This window comes from Dendrobates tinctorius, unplaced genomic scaffold (assembly GCF_039654945.1).
Source record: "Dendrobates tinctorius isolate UK_male_01 unplaced genomic scaffold, ASM3965494v1 ptg000057l, whole genome shotgun sequence".
In the NCBI taxonomy this organism is placed as follows: domain Eukaryota; kingdom Metazoa; phylum Chordata; class Amphibia; order Anura; family Dendrobatidae; genus Dendrobates; species Dendrobates tinctorius.
In genome coordinates, this window is record NW_027361725.1 from 842,357 (window position 1) to 867,409 (window position 25,053).

Genomic DNA, 25,053 nt, shown 5'->3' on the forward strand with positions numbered 1-25,053 from the left:
GAGCGCGTGGCCGAACGATGGCTGCTTGCTGAACGATCAGTCGAAGCATCGTTTGTCCAGCAGCCTTCTTATGCGTAGAACCGGCTTTCATCTGATAGTTATTTATATATCGCTTTAAAGGGAATCGGCTTTATTTCACCCTACATATATACGGTAGCTACCGCAAAGATAAATCCATCCTTACCATTAGCTAGCCAATTTGTTGCTCCTTTGCTGAGAGATTGCAGTTTGGATAAATATGCAAATGAGGCTGGAAGTGCTTTGGGCGTGACAAAGCACTTACCAAGCCTCTACCTGTCCATCTCTAGTTCCAGCCGAGCATCCCCTTCTTCTGTTTGACAGACAGTTCCTTTTTCTGTGTGTCGCAAGAGCTACATACACGTTTAAGCGATGTTTGGCAGGCTGAATTAAAGCTGATAGATCCCCTATTAAAGGGGTTTTAATACTTTTTTTTTTAGTTATTCCCTACCAATAGTATAAGGGATGTTATATTGCTCGCTGGGGAGGTCATGTATCTTTCTGCTCCTGTAATCCTATCTAGCTCAAAAGACTAGAAATGCTGGGTGGTAAGAGTTTTGGAGGCAGATTTGGCAGCCCCCATTGATCCTTTTTTTTTCCTGTTTACTAGGTATGTTCACACGTGGCGTTTTTGCACTTTTTTATGCATTTTTTTTGTGAAACCATTTTTTTCCTGACTAAATTTGAGCATTTCCTCGTTTTTGAAAATTTATAGCGTGTCAATTCTTTCAGCATTTTTTGCAGCATTTTTTACATATTGAGGGCCAGGAGAAATAGCAGAAATACTGAAAAAAAATCCATAGCGTAACCCTTGTTCTGCGTTTTTGGTGAATAAAACTCGATTTATTACCATGTACTGTAAAAAAAAAAATAATCAAATAATGTCCCTGAAAAGAATAACCCAACAAAAGCAGCAACGTTTTATACGCAGCATTTTCATCTTCTTTTTTTTTTTTTTTTTTACTGTCAAGGGAAAAGGTTTTGGCTGCAAAACAAAAAAAAAAAGATGCAAAATGCGACATGTGAACATGCTCTCAGAAGGGCTGTATAACATTTGTATCAACTTGATAAGAGCTGATGACATTTTCTTTTAACAGACTAGCGGAAAAATCAGTAATGTCAAAGAATGTTTGTTCTAGGTGAATTCAGCAGCCCCTCTGTCTAATAATAGTAAAGTGAATTTCTTTTTTTTTTCTTTTCTTACTTTTGTAGATTTACCAAGGATACAGCGAGGTTCAAAGATGAATTAGATATTATGAAATTTGTTTGCAAAGATTTTTGGACAACGGTGTTCAAGAAACAAATCGACAACCTGCGGACCAATCACCAGGTAACCTCTTGTCGTACGTGCTGCCACCGTGCAGTTTACATTTCCATAGGTATTTAGGGCTGCGTATGTGCGCACATACATACATTGTGTGAGTACCTGGCACTGGTAAATACACAGATGATCTGCGTATCTGTTACCATGTTTTCTCAGCATTGGTTATTGTGTAGAAGAAATTAGTTGCACCTGAGCAGAGATCCGTGAGTCATTCTAATGTGGTCATAGTTCTGTTTTATTTTTTTATTTTATGTAGCATACTTTAAAAAGTAGGATTGTTAAAGTAGAGGGCAATCCCTGTAAAGTGAATCTGTTAGCAGGTATTTGCTATTTAATCTCAGCGCAATATAATATGCGGCTAGTGAGACTGATACTCATTTATTAGGCTTAAGGCCCCGTCACATTAAGCGACTTACCAGCGATCCCGACACCGATATCAAGGTGTCAGGATCGCTGGTAAGTCGCTATGTGATCGCTGGTGAGCTGTCACACAGACAGCTTCACCAGCGATCAGCACAGCGATGCCGAGCGTGCGGCATCGCTGGCCATCGCTGTAAAAAATAATAAAAAAAATAAAAAATATAGTTATTCTCACCTTCCGACGTCCCGTTCAGCCATCCGGCCTCTCTCCACGTTCCGGTCCCAGTGATCCTTTGCATGAATGACCGCGAGACTTTGTTATCCCTCGAGACCGTGACATCTCGCGGTCATTTGTGCAAAGGATCACTGGGACCGGAGCGTGGAGAGAGGCAGGATGGCTGAACAGGACGTCGGAAGGTGAGAATAACTATATTTTTTATATTATTTTTTACAGCTGATCGCTGGTCTCCCGCTGTCACACACAGCGATGCGTGCTGGCCAGCGTGAGACCAGCGACCAAAGAAATGTCCAGAGGTTTCTTGCAGCGATCAGCGATACCGGCAGGGGGGCCACTCGCTGATCGCTGTCACACACAGCGATCTCGCTGGTGAGATCGCTGTTACGTCACAAAAGTTGTGACTCAGCAGCGATCTCGCTACCGAGATCGCTTAGTGAGATGGGGCCTTTATTGTAGCTTCAACACAATCAGTGTATTATCAGCAGGAGATTATCACCAGAGGACTAGAGCTCTTGTGCTCAGCAGTTCAGTTAATCTGTGTAACCCCGCCCGCACCACTGATTGGCAACTTGTGTTCAATTGGGTGTGGACGGGGTTATACACAGCTCAACATTCTGAACATTTCTACATCTACAACAGAGCAAGCAGTCCAGTAAGTCATACATTGTTGGAATCAGGCTCTCTACCATATAGTAACCGGCTGTCAGGTTACATAGCAAAAACTTTCCGACATATTCCCTTTAAGTCTGCAAAAAGGGGGGGTTTGCTCTTAGTAGTTGTGATTTTTTTTTTTTTTTATTTTGTAGGGGCTGCAATGGGTGGCAATCAGGAGGCACATTCCTTTAAAAAGTCACGAGGTTTATTGCTTCACAAACCCACAAAACAGAAAAAAAAATAACCTTTAGCTCAAGCAAAACAAAGTACAAGTGTCCAGTACTTCAGGCTCGGTCCTGGAGCCTCAACACACACAGAAGGCTTCCCCCTCCCCACAAACAGCCCCTGTGTTAAGCAGTAGCCTACATTATATAGATATAACCACACCCAGGAACCTATCACATGACTAGTCACATGACTGTAACATCATCGCAAGTCCTCAAACACATATAGAGGTACGGTGATGTCCCTACCCAGGGGTGAGGTATATGGGTAGTCAGTCCCTCCCATCTCTCAGAGCTACCCATAACCCGGATGCAAGTGTACTAAATGACCCCTTAGTGCTTATGTGCACTAAAGAAAACACTCCGGGCTACATCACAGAGACAAGCCATCTCTGTGACACATACCTCCCATCGACTTTACGACCCTTAGCCACGCTACATACCTCCCCCCTCTGCCTAAAGCCATGAGTCTTGGCACTTTCTTCCACTAGATAAGGGATTCTTGAGAGGGCATCGGCATTACCGTGAAGCTTCCCTGGCCTTTGTACTACATGGAAGCTGAAGTCCTGCAGGGCTAAGAACCAGCGGGTGACCCTAGCTTTTCTATCTAAACTTACGCACCACCAGATTGTACCATAACGTGTCCATCGCCCACTTTATGGCAAAGCACTCTTTCTCTACAACTGAGTAATTCTTTCACATGAAGATAGCTTCCTACTCAGGTAGAGAACAGGATGCTCCTCCCCATGTACAGTATCTCCTGGGAAAGAACTGCTCCTACCCCGACATCTGAAGCGTCTGTCTGAAGAATATATTCTTTCTTAAAGGGAAACTGTTGCCTCATTTTTCCCCTATGACATGCGGCCACCGCCATCAGGGGCTTATCTACAGCATTCTGTAATGCTGTAAATAAAATGAGTTATATTATACTCACCCGGGGGCAGTCCGGTCCGATGGGTGTCGCGGTCCGGCGCCTCCCATCTTCATGCGATGACGCCCTCTTCCTTGCTTCTGTCGCACTCCTGCACGAGCGTAATTCTCTGCCCTGTTGAGGGCAGAGCCTCTTTCATTTCTTGGAAGGCTGACTCTGCCTCTTTGGACCATCTGACCAATACTGATTTTGCCCCCTTAACAAGATCGGTCAGAGGGGCAGCCACCATGGCGAAGTTTGGGATGAACCTCCTGTAATATCCACGATCCCCAGGAAGGTTCTAACTTGCTTTTTGGACAATGGTCTCGGCCATGTTTGAATTGCCTCCACTTTACTGACTTGGGGTATTATTTCGCCTTGACCCAATACATATCCCAGGTACTTGGCTTCTTCTTTACTCGAGGCACACTTCTTTGGGTTTATTGTATACCCCACCTCCCTTAGAGCATCAAACACTTGCTTGGACCTTTTCCAGGTGACTCTCCCAGTCTGGGCTAAAGATGATGATATCATCCAGGTACGCAGCGGCATATAGCTTATGAGGTGCAAGGATTCTATCCTTAGCCCTCTGGAAGGTCGCCGGTGCTCTCTGCAATCCAAACGGTATCCGGACATACTTGAAGCATCCGTCTGGTGTAGAAAATGCAGTCTTCTCTTTGGCTTCCTGTTCCATGGGGATCTGCCAATATCCCTTCTTCAAATCCAAGGTGGTTATGTACCTGGTGGGCCCAAGCCTTTCGATGATCTCATCAACACGTGGCATTGGATATGCGTTCAACTTGGAGACCTCATTCAGCTTCCGATAGTCATTGCAGAACTTCCATTCACCATCAGGTTTTGGGACCAGGACAATTGGGCTCGACCAACCGCTCTTGGATTCCTCAATGACCCCGAGCTTCAACATACGCTCCACCTCCTTGGAGATTACTTTTCGACAGGCCTCAGGAATTCAGTAAGGCTTCACGTTCACCCGCACATGTAGCTCTGTCAGACCTTCGTGCTCAACGACCTTCGTGCACCCCGGCAACTCTGAAAACAGGTCCCCGCTCTTCTGGAGCAACTACCGGCACTGCTGTTTCTGGGCCTTCGATAGCGTCTCTACTATAGTAACCCCTCCAACCTCACCTTCTGGGTTGCCCAGCAAGCACGAAGTTACCGCTGGCTCTCTATCTTGCCATGGCTTGATGAGGTTGACATGGTAAACCTGGTTTGGTTTCCGTCTTCCTGGTTGGTGAATCTTCTAGTTTACCTCACCAAGCTTCACCACCACCTCATATGGCCCTTGCCATTTGGCCAAGAACTTGCTCTCCACCAATGGAACTAGCACAATAACTCTGTCTCCCGGATTGAACTGCCTCACTCTTGCTGACCGGTTGTAGACACTGGCCTGAGCTTCTTGGGCCTGGCGGAGGTGTTTTTTCACAATGGGCATCACCTTAGCAATCCTCTGCTGCATCAGTGCCACATGCTCGGTGACGCTTCTGTGGGGCGTGACTTCGGCTTCCCAGGTTTCCTTGTCTATATCCAGGAGACCTCGCGGATGTTGGCCATACAGAAGCTCGAATGGCGAGAACCCCGTGGAGGCCTGTGGAACTTCATGGATGGAAAACAGCAGATACGGTAAGAGACAGTCCCAGTCTCTACCGTCTTCCTCTTTGGCTTTTCTTAGCTTGCTCTTCAGTGTCTTGTTAAATCTCTCAACAAGGCCATCTGACTGAGGATGGTACACTGAAGTCCTCAACTGGGAGATTTGCAGGATCTTGCACAACTCCCTCATCAACTTCCTCATAAAAGGTGTCCCCTGGTCGGTCAAGGTCTCTTTCGGCAAACCTGTCCGGAAAAACACATGGACCAACTCGCGGGCTATACTCTTTGTGGAAGAATTTCTCAGGGGAATTGCCTCAGGATAGCGTGTGGCATGGTCCAGGATGACTAATATATACTGATGGCCCAGGCTGATTTAACTAGGGGACCGACCAAGTCCATGGCAATTCTCTTGAATGGCACTTCAATAATGGGAAATGGCACAACGGGGCTCTGGAAATGAGAGGTGGGGGCAGTTAACTGACATGTAGGGCAGGACCTGCAATACTATTTCTTGGTGACACCCAGGCCAATAGAACCTCTGCACAATGCGTTCCTGCATTTTTTTTTTTTTTTTTTTCATCCTCAGGTGTCCCCCCAAGATGTGTGAATGGGCCATGTCCAACACCTTCCGTCTATAGTGGCCTGGCACTATCAACTGCTCTACCAACTCCTCCCTTATTTTCGTAACCCGGTACAACAACTCCCCACTCATCATAAAATAGGGAAATCTTGTGTCAGCCCCCGGCTCCTGTGCAATCCCATTAATGACGGTGACATTGTTGAAGGCTTCCCCCAGAGTTGGGTCCCTATGTTGGGCAGTCCCAAAATTCTCACAAGCCACCTCTAACTCGTAATGTCAGATACAGGGGACACTTCCTCCTCATCCCCTACTAGGACACAAAAAGGAAACCCGTCTGCCTCTGGTTGTGGCGATACCTTATTAGGATTCATTGGTTCCCTACTCTTGCTAGCGAGCTCAGAACTCTTTCCCCACAGATCCCAAAACAAACAGAAATCCCGGCCTATAATTATAGGGTGCAACAAGTCCCGAACGAAGCCGACTTCATGGGACTCCGTGCCATGCGCCGTTTCAATGTCCACTCTGGCCATAGGGTAGTCCTTTGCATCACCATGTATGCATCAAACACCGACCTTTGTCCCCGAGAGTAGGTTGAGAGGAAAAGTGGCCCTCACAAGGGTCACTAAGCTCCCGGAGTCTAGCAGCGCCGTTACTGCTCGACCGTTCACCTTCGCGGGATACGCTTAAGGCTCCTCGTTGGGTGGAGAGTTCACACTGCAGGCTGGATATGCATAGTATGAACTACGGCGTCCTATGCTGCAGTCCATCTGCTCAGTGGTCTGGGGACAACAGGCAGCTATATGTCCTGGCAAGTGGCACCTCCAACAAATAACATCAACCGTAGGGACCTTGGGCACCACCTCCCCGCCCCTTTTGACCTTGGATGCCCCACCCCTTTTTGGGCTACCTCCCCAAGGAGCCTTCCATCCCCTGGTATCTCTCGACCAGTTCATCGGCATTCCGGGGATCACCCTGTGCAACCCAAGTCTGTATGGGTCTAGGCAGAGAGTGCACAAACCGATCCATCACCACTCGTTCTACCATCTGCGCAGGTGTAGAGGACTCTGGCTGCAGCCATTTCTGGACCAGGTGCAACAGGTCGAACATTTGGGAGCGAGGCGGTTTGTCCCGGTGATAGGCCCAGCAGTGTACTCGCTGTGCCCTGACAGTCATTGTCACCCCCAAACGTGCGAGAATCTCAGCTTTCAGTTTGTGATGCTCCTTGGCGTCCTGCAAAGTCAAGTCATAGTACGCCTTCTGGGGTTCCCCTGTCAGGTATGGCGCCAGTACCTCTGCCCACTGCTCTGGTGGAAGTTTTTCCCTCTGTTAGGCATCAGGTTTCTGCGTCTGCTCTGCAAGAATCCAGAGCCTCACATTCTGCGGTCTCCTGCTGTCTTTTCTACTGCAGAGGGGATAACTTTGCAGCAGACCGCTCCAGAGACTAAGTCCCTCTGTGGTCCTACTGGGCATGCTCACGAGACGATCAGTATGCCGTTCGTTTTCAGACACTGGCTTCCGAGCTGGAGTGGTCTAACAAAGCCCTCATCCCTGTGTTTTGGAGAGGTTTAGCTGAGCATGTTAAGGATGCTCTTTCTACCAGAGAGGTTCCTGCAAGTCTGGAGGAGCTGATTGCCATTGCCACCCGTATTGATCTCCGTTTTTCGGAACGCGGGCTGGAGCGTGCTCAATCCAGACTGAAGGTTACTCCGGCTCCCAACCTCTTTGAACCTCTGGAATCACCCGAGCCAGAGTGTTCACTCCCAGAGCCCATGGAGGTGTCTAGCGCCAGTCTAGAGGCGCGTCTGGCACTAAGCTCCACTTGCGGCTTCCACTGTCAACACTCTGTTTACCAGGATAATGGGGCCCCGCAATTGCCAAAATCTGTGCCACCGGGCAAGACCTTTGTCCCCCCTCGCCTTCGGCCGAAGGTTCTCGCGTGGGCACACGCGTCCAGGGCAGGTGGTCACTGTGGCTACATGCAGACCACAAAACTCCTGGCAGGATCGTATTGGTGGCCGCACAGGGCTCGGGACATTAAAAAATATATTCAGGCATGCGCCTTGTGTGCACGGGTAAGCTTCCTTAAACAGAGAGTGGAGACGTCCGCCGACACACCGCGGCGTCCCACTTCATCTTATGCTCTGGGCGGTTTTTCTGCTCCTGTGGTCTCCCACGTGTCCCTTCTTAAACCTGGCAATCTTGCCACCTCTGATACCTTCCACGTGTCCCGGTTTTCCGTGTCACCTACCAGGACACCAGACGTGCCTTCGGACGAGTCTGAGGCCTATGCCACTGATGGGCACAGGGTGGTGGATTGGAAGGCTCAGAGAGGAGGGGGCCCTAGGAGGGGGGGGTAATGTTAGGCGTCAGGATTCTGCGTCTGCTCTGCAGGAATCCAGAGCCTCACATTCTGCGGTCTTCTGCTGTCTTTCTACTGCAGATGAGATTACCTTGCAGCTGACCGCTCCAGAGACTAAGTCCCTCTGTGCTCCTACTGGGCATACTCACGAGACGATCTCCCATTGGAGATCGGGAGTCATGTGTCCAGGTCCTGTTCCAGATCTCATTTGTCCATCTCGAAGATCTGGAAGGTCCCGCACGGCTATAAAAAGTGCCGTTCCGCCATGCGCTAGTATAGACTATACTGCTATGTGTGAATGGTGACGGATGTATGATTCTGGTGACTGACTTATTATGAAACCCCTTCCCTCTGATATTACGCATGTGGCTAGGGAATTAGTTCAGTAGTCTGCGCCAGTCTGTGGCAAGCTTTAGGCCACTGTGCACACCGCACTTCTGCGCTAGCGTCCGACATAGCGCCTGCTTTGTAGCTGTGTCGTCCAGCGGCAGTGTCCTGCGCCGCGCTGCAGTTGCAGCCCTTCTTGGCGTTCGCAGTAGTGTTGCCGCACACACGGTAGGTCTAGACGGACGCAGCTCCTCTGTCTTAGTTCCTGCTCCTGTGACCTTATACCGTGTGTGCATTTACCTGAGGCCTGTAACTCTAACAGGCTCAGCCTTTTGTATGTTTTTGTTGCGGCGCCTGTGTGTGTGAACAGAGCCCGCTCTGCACACTTCGGGTGAAGTTGAACCCGTGCGCAATATATCGCCATATTGCTCGTCTTCCATTACTCAGCAGCGGTTGTAACACCTACTGCACGGTGGACCCCGAGCGGCGAACGCACTTTATTATTATTTTTATTTAGTGCGTTCCGCCGTTCCTAACACCCTCTCAACGATCCTCTCAAACACCGTGAGGAAGGCCTCAGCATCATCCTCGGGGGTAATTTTCTGCAATGTGCATCTTACTGCCTTCTGGACGTGGACGTCATCAGCCAGACCTGTGGTTGGGGCGCTCATCCTGCCCTAGATGGCGGTTGCCAAAAGCTGCATCTGCTGCTGTTTCTCCTGCTGGCTCTGTTGTATCTGTTGCAACAACAGCCTGTTGATCTCTTGCTTCTGTGACTGCGACTGGACCAAGTGTTTCAACAGGTCCTCCATTTTTCCCGGCAATGCTTGCTGGCTTGCTACAGACTTGACCCAGGACATGCACTAACAGTCTCACGTCTCTGCTGGGAATGTTGCACGCATGTCTAGCACCAATTGTAGGGGTTGTACTTGCTCAGGTGCAACGGGTGGCAATCAGGAGGCACGTTCCTTTAAAAAGTCACGGGGTTTATTGCTTCACAAACCCACAAAATAATACAGAAAAAAAAAAAACCTTTAGCTCAGGCAATACAAAGTACAAGTGTCCAGTACTTCAGGCTCGGTCCTGGAGCCTCTACACACACACAGGAGGCTTCCTTCTCCCCACATACAGCCCCTGTGTTAAGCAGTAGCCTACATTATATAGATATAACCACACCCAGGAACCTATCACATGACTAGTCACGTGACCGTGACATCACCGCAGGTCCTCAAGCACATATTGAGGTACGGTGATGTCCCTACCCAGGGGTGAGGTATATGGGTAGTCAGTCCCTCCCATCTCTCAGAGCTACTTGTAACCTGGACCCAAGTGTACTAAACGACCCCTTAGTGCTTACGTGCACTAAAGAAAACACTCCGGGCTACATCACAGAGACAAGCCATCTCTGTGACTCATACCTCCCATCGACTTTACGACCCTTAGCCACGCTACATACCTCCCCCCTCTGCCTAAAGCCATGAGTCTTGGCACTTTCTTCCACTAGATAAGGGATTCTTCACAGAGACAAGCCATCTCTATGACACACAACCTCCCATCGACTATACGACCCTTAGCCACGCTACAATATATATATATATATATATATAATATAGCAAGAGAACATAGAATGGCAGATTTGCAAAAATTCTCTGCAGCCAAAAATATGCCATATGCAGAGAATTTTTGCAAATTTTTGCAAATCTGCCATTCTATGTTCTCTTGTTATATCTTAGTTAATGTGTGGTGTGAACACTGTCTGACCGACGTGTTCACATTTGTGCATTTCACATGTGTTTTTAATATATATATATAATATATATATTTATTCTGGTTTGGCAGTTTTTTGTCAAAATTGTCTACGTGTTCATATCAACTTTATGAATATGAAAATAAATCATATAACCGTTTGGGTACTTTTTTTGTGATAATTACTCTTCTGGAATCGTACACGCTCCAGATGTTCGTACACTTCCTCAACTGATTCCTCCACGTTTGCAGCATTTTTACATTTATGTTTTGACTCTTCTATTAAATTTTCTCTATTTATTTTTTGCTTTCTTTACATAGGGTATTTATGTTCTCCAGGACAACAAATTCCGACTTATCACTCAAATGTCTGCAGGGAAACAGTATTTGGAACACGCTCCCAAGGTAATAATACTCTAGATCTTGTAACATATTTACTATGAAAATGAACTTGGCACGTTTCATTACCAATTTTCTAATGTGAGATTATAACAGGGATGCAATGAAAAGTAGGATATATATGTAGGGGTCACACTCCACCGCTTTCTATGAAGGGTTTTGGCAGGAACCTTTCTCAGTGCCTGTTTCGCTCATCTCCTCTAAATCAGAAGCTCATCCATTTCATATCTTCTACCATATTACCATGTTACATGGATCATTGGATTTTTTTATATGCTGCAGGTGTATATAGAGCGATATATCTGAAATAATGTATCCAAGCAGGGAATTACAGGCTGAAACAAGCGTGGTGTCTCTTTTGGTTATATTGTACTAAAGTCCTGCGATTACTGCAGAATCTGCTCATGTTTTGTTATACACATGTTTATTTCCTTTGTGTGTATTAGAACAACACAAAAAAGGAAAATTGGGCATCATTTCACAAACAACTCCAAAACTGGGACGGAAAAATTGTTGGCACCTTTCCAAATTGTGGGTAAGCAACTTTGCTTCAAGCATGTGATGCTCGTTCAAACACATCCGTGGCAAGTAACAGGTGTGGGCAATATGAAAATCACAACAGATTCTAGATAAATTTTGGAGAAGTTGACTCAATCTTTGCATTGTGTGTCTTTGTGTGCCACAGTAAACATGGAGAACTGTCTGAGGACATGAGAAACAAAATTGTTGATATTTGTCGACAATCTCAAGATTACAGGTCCATTTCCAGAGATCTTGATGCTCCTTTGTCCATATAATGAAGAAGTTTACAACTCATAGTAGTAATCTACCTGGATGTGGATGGCAGGGAAAAGTTGACGAAAGGTTGCAGCGCAGGATACTCCGGATGGTGGATAAGCAGCCCTGTTATGAATTATGAATGGGTCACCGAGGAGGATGGCAGGAACAGGCTGAGCCACCAGAAGACCAGAGATGTTGGTAACTAAGCGGATTGCAGACCCCTGATTCTATCCGCACAACTAGCAGTAGCCTTGGAGCGTTCCTACGATGCCCTAGATGCTTCGTCATAGCCGGAGGACTAAATAAGCCTGAAGACAGAAAGATGAAATCTAAACTACCCCGGAGCAGATCCCCAAAGGAATAGACAGCTCCCAAACATATATTGTTGGTGAGACAAGATGAGACACAAACACAGGCAGAGAATAGACTGAGCAAACGGTGGGGCCCAAGCTATCTAGACAGGACAGGACAGAAAAAGATACTGTCTGCAATCACACACAAAACCCTGAAAAAGTCCTACACTTCTGATATACAAAAAAATCTGAGATCACACGATCTCACCCCCGCTAGATCAGCACTCTGGTATAAACTGGCAGCAAGCAAAAAGATACTAACATAACAGGGGACTGAACAAGCTGCAACATATGAAGCAGGGCCCAGCGCTGCACCCAGCAGGGAGTACGCTGAACCCTAACAGCAAAACAGAAAGCAAAAAAAAGACACAACTAGATTAGATGCAAATGATTAGCAAAAGAATCACTTAGCTGAACATGCAGATAAGGCAGGGGACAAAAGAGCTCCAAATGCACACAGAGGAAAAAATCACCAGCAACCTTCAAGAGCAACCAGCTCCATTATATGCTCCCAGCCAGCAATCCCAGATTCCCAATTTTCATCGTCAGGTGGAGAACCTCCATCCACCTGATCAGCTCCACTACTCTCAGTAACTACCAGAGGGAGCTTTGGCTCAGAAATCCGAGCAAGGGAGTTCACAACACAGCCCCATTCAAGTTCCAAGAAATTCAAGCTGTCCTGAAGGCTCAGGGTGTATCAGTATTAGCGCGAACTATATATCTACATTTGAATAACTTGAAACACTATGGCCAGTGACCCAGGAGGACCCCACTGCTGACACAGAGACATAAAAAACTAGACTGCAGTTTGCCAAAATGTTCGTGAGTAAGCCAAAATCCTTATGGAAAATCATCTTGTGGACAGCACATCGTTGTAGTGTTTACCGAAAATGGAATGAGACCTACAAAGAAAAGAACACAGTCAAATATGTTGTAGGTTGAAAGATGTTTTGGGGTTGTTTTGCTTTGCTGCTTCTGGCACTGGGTGCCTTGACTGTGTGCAAGGCATTATAACATCTTAAGAGTGTCAAAGGATGTCTAGTGCCCAGTGTCCGAAAGCTGGATTTGCATCTTGGTCATGGGTCTTCCAGTTGGACAATGACCCCAAACAAACTTAAAGGAGCACCCAGAAATGGTTGGAAACAAAGCTCTGGAGAGTTCTGAAGTGGCCAGCAATAAGTCTGGATCTAAATCCCATTGAACACCTGTGGAGAGATCTTAAAATTGCTGTTGGAAGAAGGCGCCCTTCAGATATGAGAGACCTGGAGCAGTTTGCAAAAGAAGAGTGATCCAAAATTCCAGTTGAGAGGTATAAGAAGCTTGTTGATGGGTATAGGAAGTGATTGATTGCAGTCATTTATTCCAAAAGGTGTGCAACCAAATATTACGTTGCCAACAGTTTTGTCCGGCCCATTTTGGGGGTTTTGTGTGAAAATATGTCCAATTTTCCCTTTTTTTTTTCTCATACGCACAAAGGAATTAAACACGAGTAATTGTAATAATTTTCTGGAAGAAATGCTTCATTTTCTGGAACAATTTAAAGGGTGTCAACAGTTTAGACCATGACAGTATTAGGTACTTGTAGAGGCAAGTGGTAATGGGGTTTGAGAGAGCAGTCTCAAACCTTAGTTTTGGGCACCAATACCCCATTTACACTCTCCGGAATTAATGTGAATTTTTGTGCACATTTCATGCTGTAATCCACTTCAGATCCACTATAAATCTACCTCCAATGTAAGTGAATGGGGTTTCCACAGCTTCATTTCAACACACCTGAAAATAAATAAATAGAATATCTATTGTTCTAGATTCTGCTCGGCATGCGTCCCTTTACTATAGACGATTAGTAAGGGACTAATACTTGTAGCTACCCACAGTGGAGTGTCCGCCTTGGATTTTCCACTCATAATACACAATAAGGGCTCATGCACACATTCAGTATTTGGTGAGTTTTTACCCCAGTATTTGTAATCCAAAACCAGGAGTGGGTGATAAAAGCAGAAGGGGTGCAAATGTTTCTATTATGCTTTTCCTCTGACCGTTCCACTCCTGGTTTTGGCTTACAAATACTGGGGTAAGAAACTCACCAAATACTCAATGTGTGCATGTGCCCTAAATGTTCACTTGGCAAATCCAGCACATGAACACACCACAAAAGAGAAGAATGCACTCTGAAGTGGCACAAGTGTGATGTGAGTTATCAGACGGGAGAATCAGTGGTCGGAAACTGCAGGCTGTGCCATAGTATTGGCAGGCAATGAGAACAACTTTTGGACAGTTAATACAGAAGTAGAGCTCTGCTTCACAGACTGGAAGCTTTGAAATGAAAGGTTTCACATAGGATCTCGCAGCACTGTGACTTTTTTTGCCACTAGAGGTACAATCTGCACAGGCTGAGTAGCACTGGTTAACAAAAAAAAAATTCTGATGAGAAATCATTATCGCGTTTTAATACTGTAATAGTATTTTATGCCTTTCATAAGTTCTCTTGGGTGTGACCACTTTACATCATTCCTATTGCAGTGGTGGGTAATTAATTTTCCCAAGAGGACACATGAAAGACTGACTGTTGTGGAAGGCAAACCTAATTCTGCTGTTTATTAATAATAATAATAATAATATTATTATGTTAATTTATCACTTAATATTGAGCAGAAGTAGGTATGCTGACTCGCTGCTACTGCTAATACATGTTACGATAGGGTTTTGTCACGGGTTTACCTTGACAGAGAGGAGCCAGAAGGCGCAGCGTCTGATTTCTCCTACTCCTGCACTGATTAGAAGCACTTCACCTTCATATTAAACGATGCAGGTTTCTTTAAGCATATCAGGGGTTAACCTGCTCAGTTGAGAGCTCCTGGAAGCTTTCCTGTATTAAAGCTCTCAGCTGTTCACTGTTGGCCACTCCCATCTCCTATATAGTTTGGGCCCTGGCTAGCACTCCTTGCCAGAGTTAGCTTATGCTGCGTGGTTAGGAGATGGTGGTTTGTGGTTGTTGTTTGAGAAGGCATTTGGATTTATCGGAGACTGTTGCTAGCTTTTGGGCGTGTGCTATTTCCAATGCTACTTTGATTTTACCCCATCCTCCACTCCCTGGTGTTTACCTCTGTTGTTTGTGTGAGTAGATTTGTATGATTGGTATTTTCCTTTATCCCTGTTTGTATTACCTTGTTAGTCTGGTTGGTGTTTTACAGTACACTACTACCCCCCTCTTCCCTGGGTAGGGGAAGGGTACAGACTGAGGGAGGATTCAGGAGCTAAAGCAAGGTACATGGCCCCGGTGTTTTCACCATCAGATGTAATCCGGGGAACAGGGCGAGCTAGGGCGCCCCTATCGTAAGGGACAGGGAAGGAGTCTCTGGTCCCAGGACACCCAACAACAGAGTCGTGATAGAAAATCAAAACACAGTTCACTGCTTTTTTTTTACAATACTTTTTATTGATTTTTAACCCCTTCCTGACATCTGACGTACTATTCCGTCCACGGGATCCGGGCCCCTATGCCCATAGATGAGATAGTACGTCATAGTGATCAGCGGCGCTCACGTGGGGAGCGCCGCTGATCGCGTCCGGGTGTCAGCTGATTATCACAGCTGACACCCGGCACTATGTAATACAAAAAAAACTGATGGCACATCTAGAACTAGTCTGAATAGGTGCATACTAAAAAACAGCTTACATATCAAATAAGGAAATGGTTGCACTCAATTACATTAAGGCTATGTGCCCACGTTGCATTTTAATCTGGACACTCAAAACCGGACTCCTTCCCAGAAATCGCGCGCTTTTTTCAGCGTGATTTTACCGCGATTATGTTTGCGATTTTGCCGCTTGGAAAGTGATTCACAGGTTGGTCACACTCGTCAAACATAGTGTTTGACAAGTGTGACCAGCTTTTTACTATTGAGGCCGCCTATGCGGCATCAATAGTAAAAGATAGAATGTTAAAAACGATAAAAAATAAAAAATTGGGGTATATTTACCTTCCAACGTCACGCACAGTCTCAGCGACGCTCCTGTTCCCAGCGATGCCTTGCGAGACCTGTGATGACGTTGGTCTCGCGTTGCTATAGTGATCTCACTAGACCGCTAGAGTAACGCGAGACTATGTCATCACAGGACCTTGCCGCAAGCCATTACTGGGAACGCTGAGGCCCGGGAAGGCAGCGCGGGACACCGGAAGGTAAATATACCCCGATTTTTTTTTTTTTAATTTTTATTCTTTTTTTTTTACAGGGGTATGGTACCCAGGGCCTGGAGGACAGTCTCCTCTCCTCCACACCGTGGGTACCAACCGCACATGAGATGCTTAACTTCGTGCATGGTGGGCATAGCCACATGCGGGAAGTTAGGCCTGTTTCACACTTCCGTTTTTGTGTCCGCCAAACGGATCCGTTTCCGTTTTTTTGACGGAAACTGATGCAAACGGATCCGGTTTTTTAAAAACGGATCCGTTTTTTTGACGGATCCGCGGTAACCGTAATGGAAGTCTATGGGACAAAAAAAACGGATCCTGCAAAAAATGGCGGATCCGTTTTTTTACGGAAAACAACGGATTTTGACGGATTTGAAAAAACGGAAGTGTGAAACAGGCCTAAGCGATTCACATGCATTCCTATGGGTGTGGAATCGCGGCAATTCTTTGCGATTCCGCAAAAAAGAATGAGCATGCTGCGTTTTTTTCCGCGATGCGATTCCGCCGCGGAAAAAACCACAGCATTAGCACAGCATGTGCGGAATGCCATAGGAATGCATGGGGGGCGTTCTGTACGAGTTTTTTAAACGTTTTCACACCGAAAATCGCGGCAAAACCGCTTAAAAATCGCATCGTGGGCACACAGCCTAAGGCATATCAAATATGAAATATATGAAGTACGAGTAGCATAATGGCTTTTGTAATCTAGAAAAAACATATGAGATACTTAGCACAAATTTTGGCCAAAAGATGTGAGCCCATTCACCAACGTCAAGGTGATCTCATTGAACGGGTCACTGTTCTAACTGCCTAGTGTGAACTAACCTCAGTTGGTGTCCTCAGTTTCTTGGGGGGGGGGGGGGGGGTCTAGTTTCCAAAATGAAGTCACATCGTGGGCTCTCCAAACGTGACATGGCGTCTGATCTGAATTCCAGCCAATTTTGCATTGAAAAAGTCAAACGGTGCTCCTTCCCTTCTGAGCTCTGCCATGTGCCGAAACAGTGGTTCCCCCCCACATATCAGCGTACTCAGGACAAATTGCACAATAACTTTTGCAGTCTAATTGCTCCTGTTACCCTTGGTAAAATAAAAAAAATTGGACCTGAAGTAATTTTTTTGTGAAATAAAAGTTAAATGTTCATTTTTTATTAAACATCTAAAAAATTCCTGTGAAGCACCTGAAGGGTTAATAAACTTCTTCAATATGGTTTTGAGCACCTTGAGTGGTGCAGTTTTTAGAATGGTGTCACTTTTGGGTATTTTCTATCATATAGACCCCTCAAAGTGACTTCAAATGTGATGTGGTCCGTAAAAATAAAATGGTGTTGCAAAAATGAGAAATCGCTAGTCAGCTTTTAACCCTTAGGCTGGAGTCACACTAACCTGCGTAAAATACGGTCAGTATTTTACATGCGTAATACGGATGACAGACCCCTAAACAGTGCTCCGTATGTCATCCGTAATCAAGGTGTGGTCGCGTATTTTGCGCATGTCAGCATCCGTATGTAATCCGTATGGCATCCGTATGGTGAGATTTTCTCGCAGGCTTGCAAAATGGACATATAATGGAGCCCTATGACAGTTTTAATAAAGAAACGAATGAATAGATATAGACACATAGAATGCATATATATATATGTGTTTATATCTATTCATTCGTTTATTTATTAAACCTGTCAGTGTGAGTTTACTGTATCGTGCACTGAATTGCCGGCTTTGCTAAAAGACACCGGGTGCGTATTTCTCGCAGGTCACATGTGTGCTCCGTGTGTAATCCGTATTTTTTGCGCACCCATAGACTTGCATTGGCGTACTACGGGCGTAGTACGCTGACAATCGCAGCATGCTGCGAGTGGCACGGAGCGTAGGATACTGAGGAGAAATATACGCCTGGTGCGAGTGACCCCATAGAGAATCATTGGTCCGTGTCTGATGCGTGCTTTTTGCGCCTCTCACGCACCCGTATTCCTCGCCAGTGTGACTCCGGCCTTATAATGTCCTAACAAAAAAAAATTTTGGTTCCAAAATTGTGCTGATGTAAAGTAGACATATGGGAAATGTTACTTATTAAGTTTTTTGTGTGCCATATCTCTGTGATTTAAGGGAATAAAAATTCAAAGTTGGAAAATTGCGAAATTTTCAAAATTTTCGCCAAATTCCCGTTTTTTTCACAAATAAACGCAAGTTATATCAATGAAATTTTACCAGTAACATGAAGTACAGTATGTCACGAGAAAACAATGTCAGAATCACTGGGATCCATGGAGGCGTTTCAGAGTTATTACCTCATAAAGGGACAGTGAGTGGTCAGAATTGTAAAAAATGGCCCGGTCATGAACGTGCAAACCACTCTTGGGGGTAAAGGGGTTAACCTCTGAAATTATACAAAGTTATCTGTTTTTTATAAAAAGCAGCAAATTGTACTGTTCCTGTTATTCAGCCCATGTACATTGATCATCATATTTCCCAATATAGTCTGATTCCCATATACAATAAGATGCCCACTGCCCCCCACAGCTCCCCATGCACAGTATCATGGACCCCGCACCTCTCCTCACACGGTGTGATGGACCACTCAATTCCCCATGCACACACAATGATGGACCCCCACAGCTCCACACACACACACACACACGGTATAATGTACCCCACACGCAGGGTGTGATGGACCCGGCACGCACGGTGTTATGGACCCGACTCCCACGGTGTGATGCATCCGACACACGGCGTGATGAACCCCACTTCTCCCTGCACAAACGGCGTGATGAACCCCCACATCTCTCCGCACACACAGCGTGATGGACCCCACAGCTCCCCACACACACGATGTAATGGACCTCACAGCTCTCCACTCACACGGTGTAATGGACCCCACTCACACGGTGTGATGGACCCCACAGCCCCCCACTCACACAGTGTAATGGACCCCACTCACATGGTCTGATGGACCCCACAGCCCCCCATGCACACGGAATGATGGACCCCACAGCCCCCCACGCACATGGAGTGATGAACCCCACAGTTTCCCACGAACACGGAATGATGGACCCCACAGCCCCCCACACACACGGAGTGATGAACCCCACTATTTCCCACGCACACGGAATGATGGACCCCACAGACCACGACACACATGGAATAATAGATCCCACAGCCCTCGACACACACGGAATGATGGACCCCGCAGCCCCCCACACACACGGAATGATGGATTCCGCAGCCGCCCACGCACACGGAATGATGGACCCCACAGCCCCCCACGCACACGGAATGATGGACCCCACAGCCCCCCACGCACACACACGGAGTGATGAACCCCACAGTTTCCCACGCACACGGAATGATGGACCCAACAGACCTCGACACACATGGAATAATGGACCCCACAGCCCTCGACACACACGGAATGATGGACCCCGCAGCCCCCCACGCACACGGAATGATGGACCCCACAGTCCCCCACGCACACGGAATGATGGACCCCACAGTCCCCCACGCACATGGAATGATGGACCCCACAGTCCCCCACGCACACGGAATGATGGACCCCACAGTCCCCCACGCACACGGAATGATGGACCCCCACAGCGCCCCACGCACACGGAATGATGGACTCAACAGCCGCCCATGTACACGGAATGATGGACCCCACAGCCCCCCATGCACATGGAATGATGGACCCCACAGCCCCCCACGCACACGGAATGATGGACCCCACAGCCCCCCACGCACACGGCATGATGGACCTCACAGCTCCTCATATAAAATATTAGTTCCATCACTGTATACAATGGTATTTGCATCCTGAGGATGCGGCGTGGTGCAGTACGCCATTGTTTACAGCTCAGATACATTTACAGCCAATGGGCCGTATGTTTCCTGCGAGCTGCACTTTGCCTAGGTCTATTATATTATATACATCCTACAGTTGGTTGTCCATGAATCTAAACTTAATGTGGCCATATACTTTGTTGTCTCCGCATACTTACCATTCACCTGCTCAGTTATAGGGGGGTATGCAGCTCCCACACACCTCCGGCAACAGCCTGTTCCTCATTAGAACAAAGGATCGGGGATTGTTCAATTTCATCACCTTGATCCATCTTTTCCCCCAACTTCTGCTGACTGTAGAAAAAAAATCTGCAGGTTCGGCTGACATCAATCTATTGTTTATGGCCACTTGTATGTTGTTAGGACATTTAGAGCTGTTGTGGCACAGGGTGCAGTGTGGCATTGGCATTCAACCTAATATACACTGTACTATAATATTCATTCAATTAAAAAGAAGAATAAGGGAAATCCACATAGTGATTAGATGATGGGCAGATAAGGGCAAACGAATCAAGATGAACCTCAGTAAAGGTAAGAACACACTCGGGTGGTTGTTTTTGGTCTAGATGAGGATTCTGTATTACTATGTCCTTGGCGCCGGCCTTAACAGCGATGTGGAACCAACTAGTTGATGCCAGCTGCTAATGGCACAATGTAGTCTCATAGCTTCTGTGTACTCGCTCCAGGTCATACCTGTATATAGGTTCTTCCCGCTTACTAAAACTAATTCTGCCTGATTCTTTTTTGTTATTTTTTTGCAGTATTTGGCGTTCACATGTGGTCTAATTCGAGGAGGATTATCAAATTTGGGAATACGAAGTATTGTAACTGCAGAAGTCTCAGTAATGCCTGCATGTGAGTATTCGGTACTTTTATGCCTATGATTTATTAGTACATCTAGTAGTGTGTGGTTTTTGTTTGTTTTTTTCTGAAAGCAAGAGTGAGGTTCTTTACTGTCAAGGAAAATCTAAAACTTTTCATAGACAGTGGAGCGCCATCTCTCAACTAATTATTATTATTTATTTCTATAGCGCCATTGATGCCATGGTGCTGTTCATAAGAAGGGGTTACATACAAATTACAGATATCACTTACAGAAAACAAACAATCACAGACTGATACAGAGGGGAGAGAGGACCCTGCCTTTGCGGGCTTACATTCTACAGGATGGTGGGGAAGGAGACAGTAGGTTGGGGGGTTGCAGCAGCTCCGGTGTTGGTTGAGGTGATATCTCCAGTAGTGGTGAGGAGGCAGTTGGGTCATTGCAGGCTGTAAGCTTTCCTGAAGTGGTGGCTTTTCAGGTTCCGTCTGAAGGATCTGAATGTAACTAATAATTGGGCTCTGTTTAACCACCCCATAGACATTAGATTGATAATGGCGGGATCGACCAACAGTCTAATGTGTACAGCGGCCTCCCGACTGTCAGGTGGAGAGAAGGATTCTGATTTCTGGATTCCCGACAGCCAAACTTTTTTGTTTTGGCTCCCGGACAAGCTTCGGACAAAGGAATCTGGCAGCGCCTCTTTCAGAGATCACACGGCCTAGCCAAGTGCTCGTATATATGGGGGAAGTCAGGAGTGAGAGCTGTCAGCCGAACAGCTATCTAATGTGCATGGGGGGGCTCCAAGGCATCACATAGTCCTGTCATTTTGTCATCAAATTTCACTGGTAATTAGGAAGTTTTTTTTTCTTTTTTCACTAGTCTGCAGTGTAGCCTGTTTAGCCACTAGATGTCAGCACATGTGAACATTTCAGTATAGCATAATTGATTATTAAATGCATCGTTAATTGCTAAATAGTTGCCTTTCGCCAGTCATAAGGCAAGTTCTGTGCTGTGAAGGTGAAGAAAAGCTATGGGTTCTTATTATAAGGAGGTAGTTTTCCCATTATAACACCTGTGCATGTTTTTGATGATGCCCAGAGCTTCAAGGCTTTCATATTTTTTTTTTTTTGTGAAAACCTTTTTTCTACATTTATTCAGCAAGCATAAATGCATAAATACTCTTCTGGTAATTAAGGAATAATTGGTGAGGTTACTATATGAGTGTCCATACATAGTCAGTAAACGTTCCCTGAATCTGATTATTTTTGGGCCAGCCAATGGATTATTTTTGGACCAGCCAATGTAGGTGGTAGTGGTGGTGTCCCGACTCTTCCTCTGTTGTAGATGTCAGTGGGGAAAAAAAGGATCAAGTGTATTGGATTTCAAACTTTCTAGTAAAAAGCTGTGCAATTTCATCTGACTGCTGTCTGAGACGTAAGACCTCCTAAATTCTGTCTAAATACTCACAATAAATATTTGGTGCATTTTTGACACTGCGTATTTTTGTGCACAAAAAACACAGCTTATTACAGTTCCAGCAAAGTGGATGGAAACGCACTAAAGAAATGTATGTAATGCTCACATGACTTCACCAATAGTTTCATCAAGGCCAAATACTAGCACAAAGTATCCAAAACAAAGCGGCTTTATTTGAAATATGACATACCAAAAGGAGAAAAAAAAACAGCAGCTGAAAAAAAAAACAGTATAAAACGCATGTAACTGAATTTAACTAATTGGTGCAAAAAATGTGCAATATTAAAAAAGCACCAAATATTCTTCGTGGGAACTTCGACTAAAAGAGGTATGAAAAAAAAATCAAGGAAAGATGGGAATTAAGTAAACAACCTTATGGAAAACTTGGCTAGTATTCTGATTGTTCTGCTTCTATACTGTACTTTAAAGTGTTATTCTAGAAAATACAACTTATTGCAAATCCAGTGATTATGACAATACTGTCTGATAGCTGGGGTCACATTTTTCCACTTTAGAGGAAAGGGATCTTGTCACCCCTATTGTATTGATACATTTGGCCATTGTGGTAGGAAAAGAGAGAAAAAAGGAAGAATGAGTTGATTGCATTGCCTTTACATGGAGCAGCAACATGCAAGCTCTAGCACTGCTCCCCTATCCACACGAGTACATGGGGCCTCCTTTCTTATGATCATTGGGGGTCCCAGTGGTGTGATCCTCAGCGATTAAACATTGTCCAGATTACCTACTTTTTAAATTCTTGGAGAAAAAAAACTTTAAAGGGGTTGTACAGGCTTGGAGCTCAAGTCTACAGTCAATCATTTTGACTGCAGACTTGTGAATCATCGCACTGTGAGCTGTCAGGATTCTCTGGTGCCAAAACTGGGAGCGGGGGGCTCATGACCGCAAGTATGCGACTTGTATACATGGAGTCACATGCCGACTAGACGTGCACAGCCAGCTCAGACAAGTCTAGTTGGAATGTGGCTGGAAGCATGCAGATCACATACTTTCATCGGAGAATCCTGACCATGCGTGCCGTGAGGATTCACAAGTCTGCAGTCACATAGAGTGACTGCAGACTTGAGCCTTAAACCTGAACAACCCCTTTAAGTTGGCTTACAGTGGACAACTATGGTATGAGTCACTATACAAAATACGCCCTAAAGGACTGTTTTTGTCAATCTGTTTTGCATATCATCATTTGGTATTAAGTTTATTAGTGCAAATTATAATTTTGTTAAACTGTGATGAACTGGTTTCTCTTTTTTATAGGTAAATTCCAGGTGATGATTCAGAAGTTGTAGCACATACGGAGGAATGCCATAAACCTAACTGACTGTCTGTACAGATCACGACACATAAAAGTATCAGCGGCTCACGTAAAAGATGATCTACTTACCTTCATGTCCCTGAATCATCTGGAGCCTGCTCATTGCACAAGTCCTAAACCCTGAGATCGGGATGACAGGGGGATAGTTCAACATTTACTCATCTATCTGACCACATGAGAACACTAAACTATGTACACAAGCACATTAACATTTTTTTAGATGCATAGGAAACCTTCAATTACATCTTTCATGGAATGTGGAGTACTTTATACATGTGAGTGATGAAAATTTTATTCCAGCAAAAGGTACCATAGACGTAAAAAATGCCTTATTCGTGGACGGTCTGCCTTCCAGACCACTAAATATTGTAATGTGTGCAGTAATGGGAATGAATAATACAACTTTTTGACACTTGGCATCATACATAAATACTATACTAGCAAAAAAGTGTCTGTGATAGTCATAAGAAATAGATCACTTCTTTAATTTTGAGTTCTGCTCTCAGAAAAATGTCCATGCAGATGTGACTGGCGGGCATGAATGACGCTGTAAGAACAGGGTTTATGAGTGCAACATTTAGGGAGATTTACTAAACTAGATGGACTATAATTCCGGCTTAATTTGCACAGAAATTGTTGTACATGTGTTGCAGTAATTCATTATATGTTTTATACACATTTTCCAACTCGTTTGAGAAGGGGACATGGCCCGATATGTAGCCTACCATAAGGGGGCACGACCTAGAGGCCACATCATGTGCCACAATTTTGTGCAAATTATTGACACTAATAGATGGTGTAAAGTTAGATAAAACAGCATAAATATACACCACATTTATCGAACCATATGCATTTTCAGACCACCTGTCCGAAATTTAGACCGGATTAAAAAAATTGTCCCACTATTTTAAAGGGAATCTGTCAGTAGGATAAATCCTTCTCAGCCGTCTATATGGGCATGCAGGTCATAGGGAGCTGAATAAAATGATACCTTGATATCTGCGATCCGATGTCTTATTCCATGGACATCTATGCTTTCTTGATATGTAAATGAGCCCTTAAGATCTATGTGCCGGACATAGATCTCACCGAGAATCTAACACCAGAGGTTATTATAAATGAAATGGGCATTACCAGTGTGAGACACATACTCACTGACTCACACTTGGCTCTAATATCACTAGAGAGCTGTGTGTGATAGAGAGTAAGCACAGTACAACAAAAGTGACTTTGTCTCATTGCAAACATATTTGCAGTTGTCTTCTCCTAGTGCTCCTGGCTCTGCTGTACTGCCCTTCCCCTCATACTGACTGCCTGCAAGTTGGAAGCTGAAGCACTATGAGAGGATGCCAGGAAATGTGTTTGTAATGAGGCAACGTTCACTTCTGCTGTACTGTGTGAGAGCAGACTGTCAGTCATTACGTGTCTCACACTGGTAATGCCCACTTTCATTTATAATAATCTGTGGAGGCAGATTATCATGGAGATCCATGTCCGACCCATAGATCTTAACAGCTC

General features: G+C 45.3%; 1 protein-coding gene across 1 annotated transcript in view; it reads left to right on the forward strand.

The window, feature by feature from the left end:
• The window catches only part of TRAPPC6B (trafficking protein particle complex subunit 6B), a 28,752-nt gene extending 4,236 nt beyond the window's left edge, over positions 1–24,516 (forward strand). Inside the window, exons 3-6 of the mRNA XM_073577653.1 lie at positions 1,231–1,348; positions 10,670–10,753; positions 20,668–20,761; positions 23,478–24,516. Coding sequence (XP_073433754.1) covers positions 1,231–1,348; positions 10,670–10,753; positions 20,668–20,761; positions 23,478–23,509 — 328 coding nt within the window. The 3' untranslated portion in view covers positions 23,510–24,516. The remainder of the gene's footprint in view (positions 1–1,230; positions 1,349–10,669; positions 10,754–20,667; positions 20,762–23,477) is intronic.
• Positions 24,517–25,053: the final 537 nt, after the last annotated feature.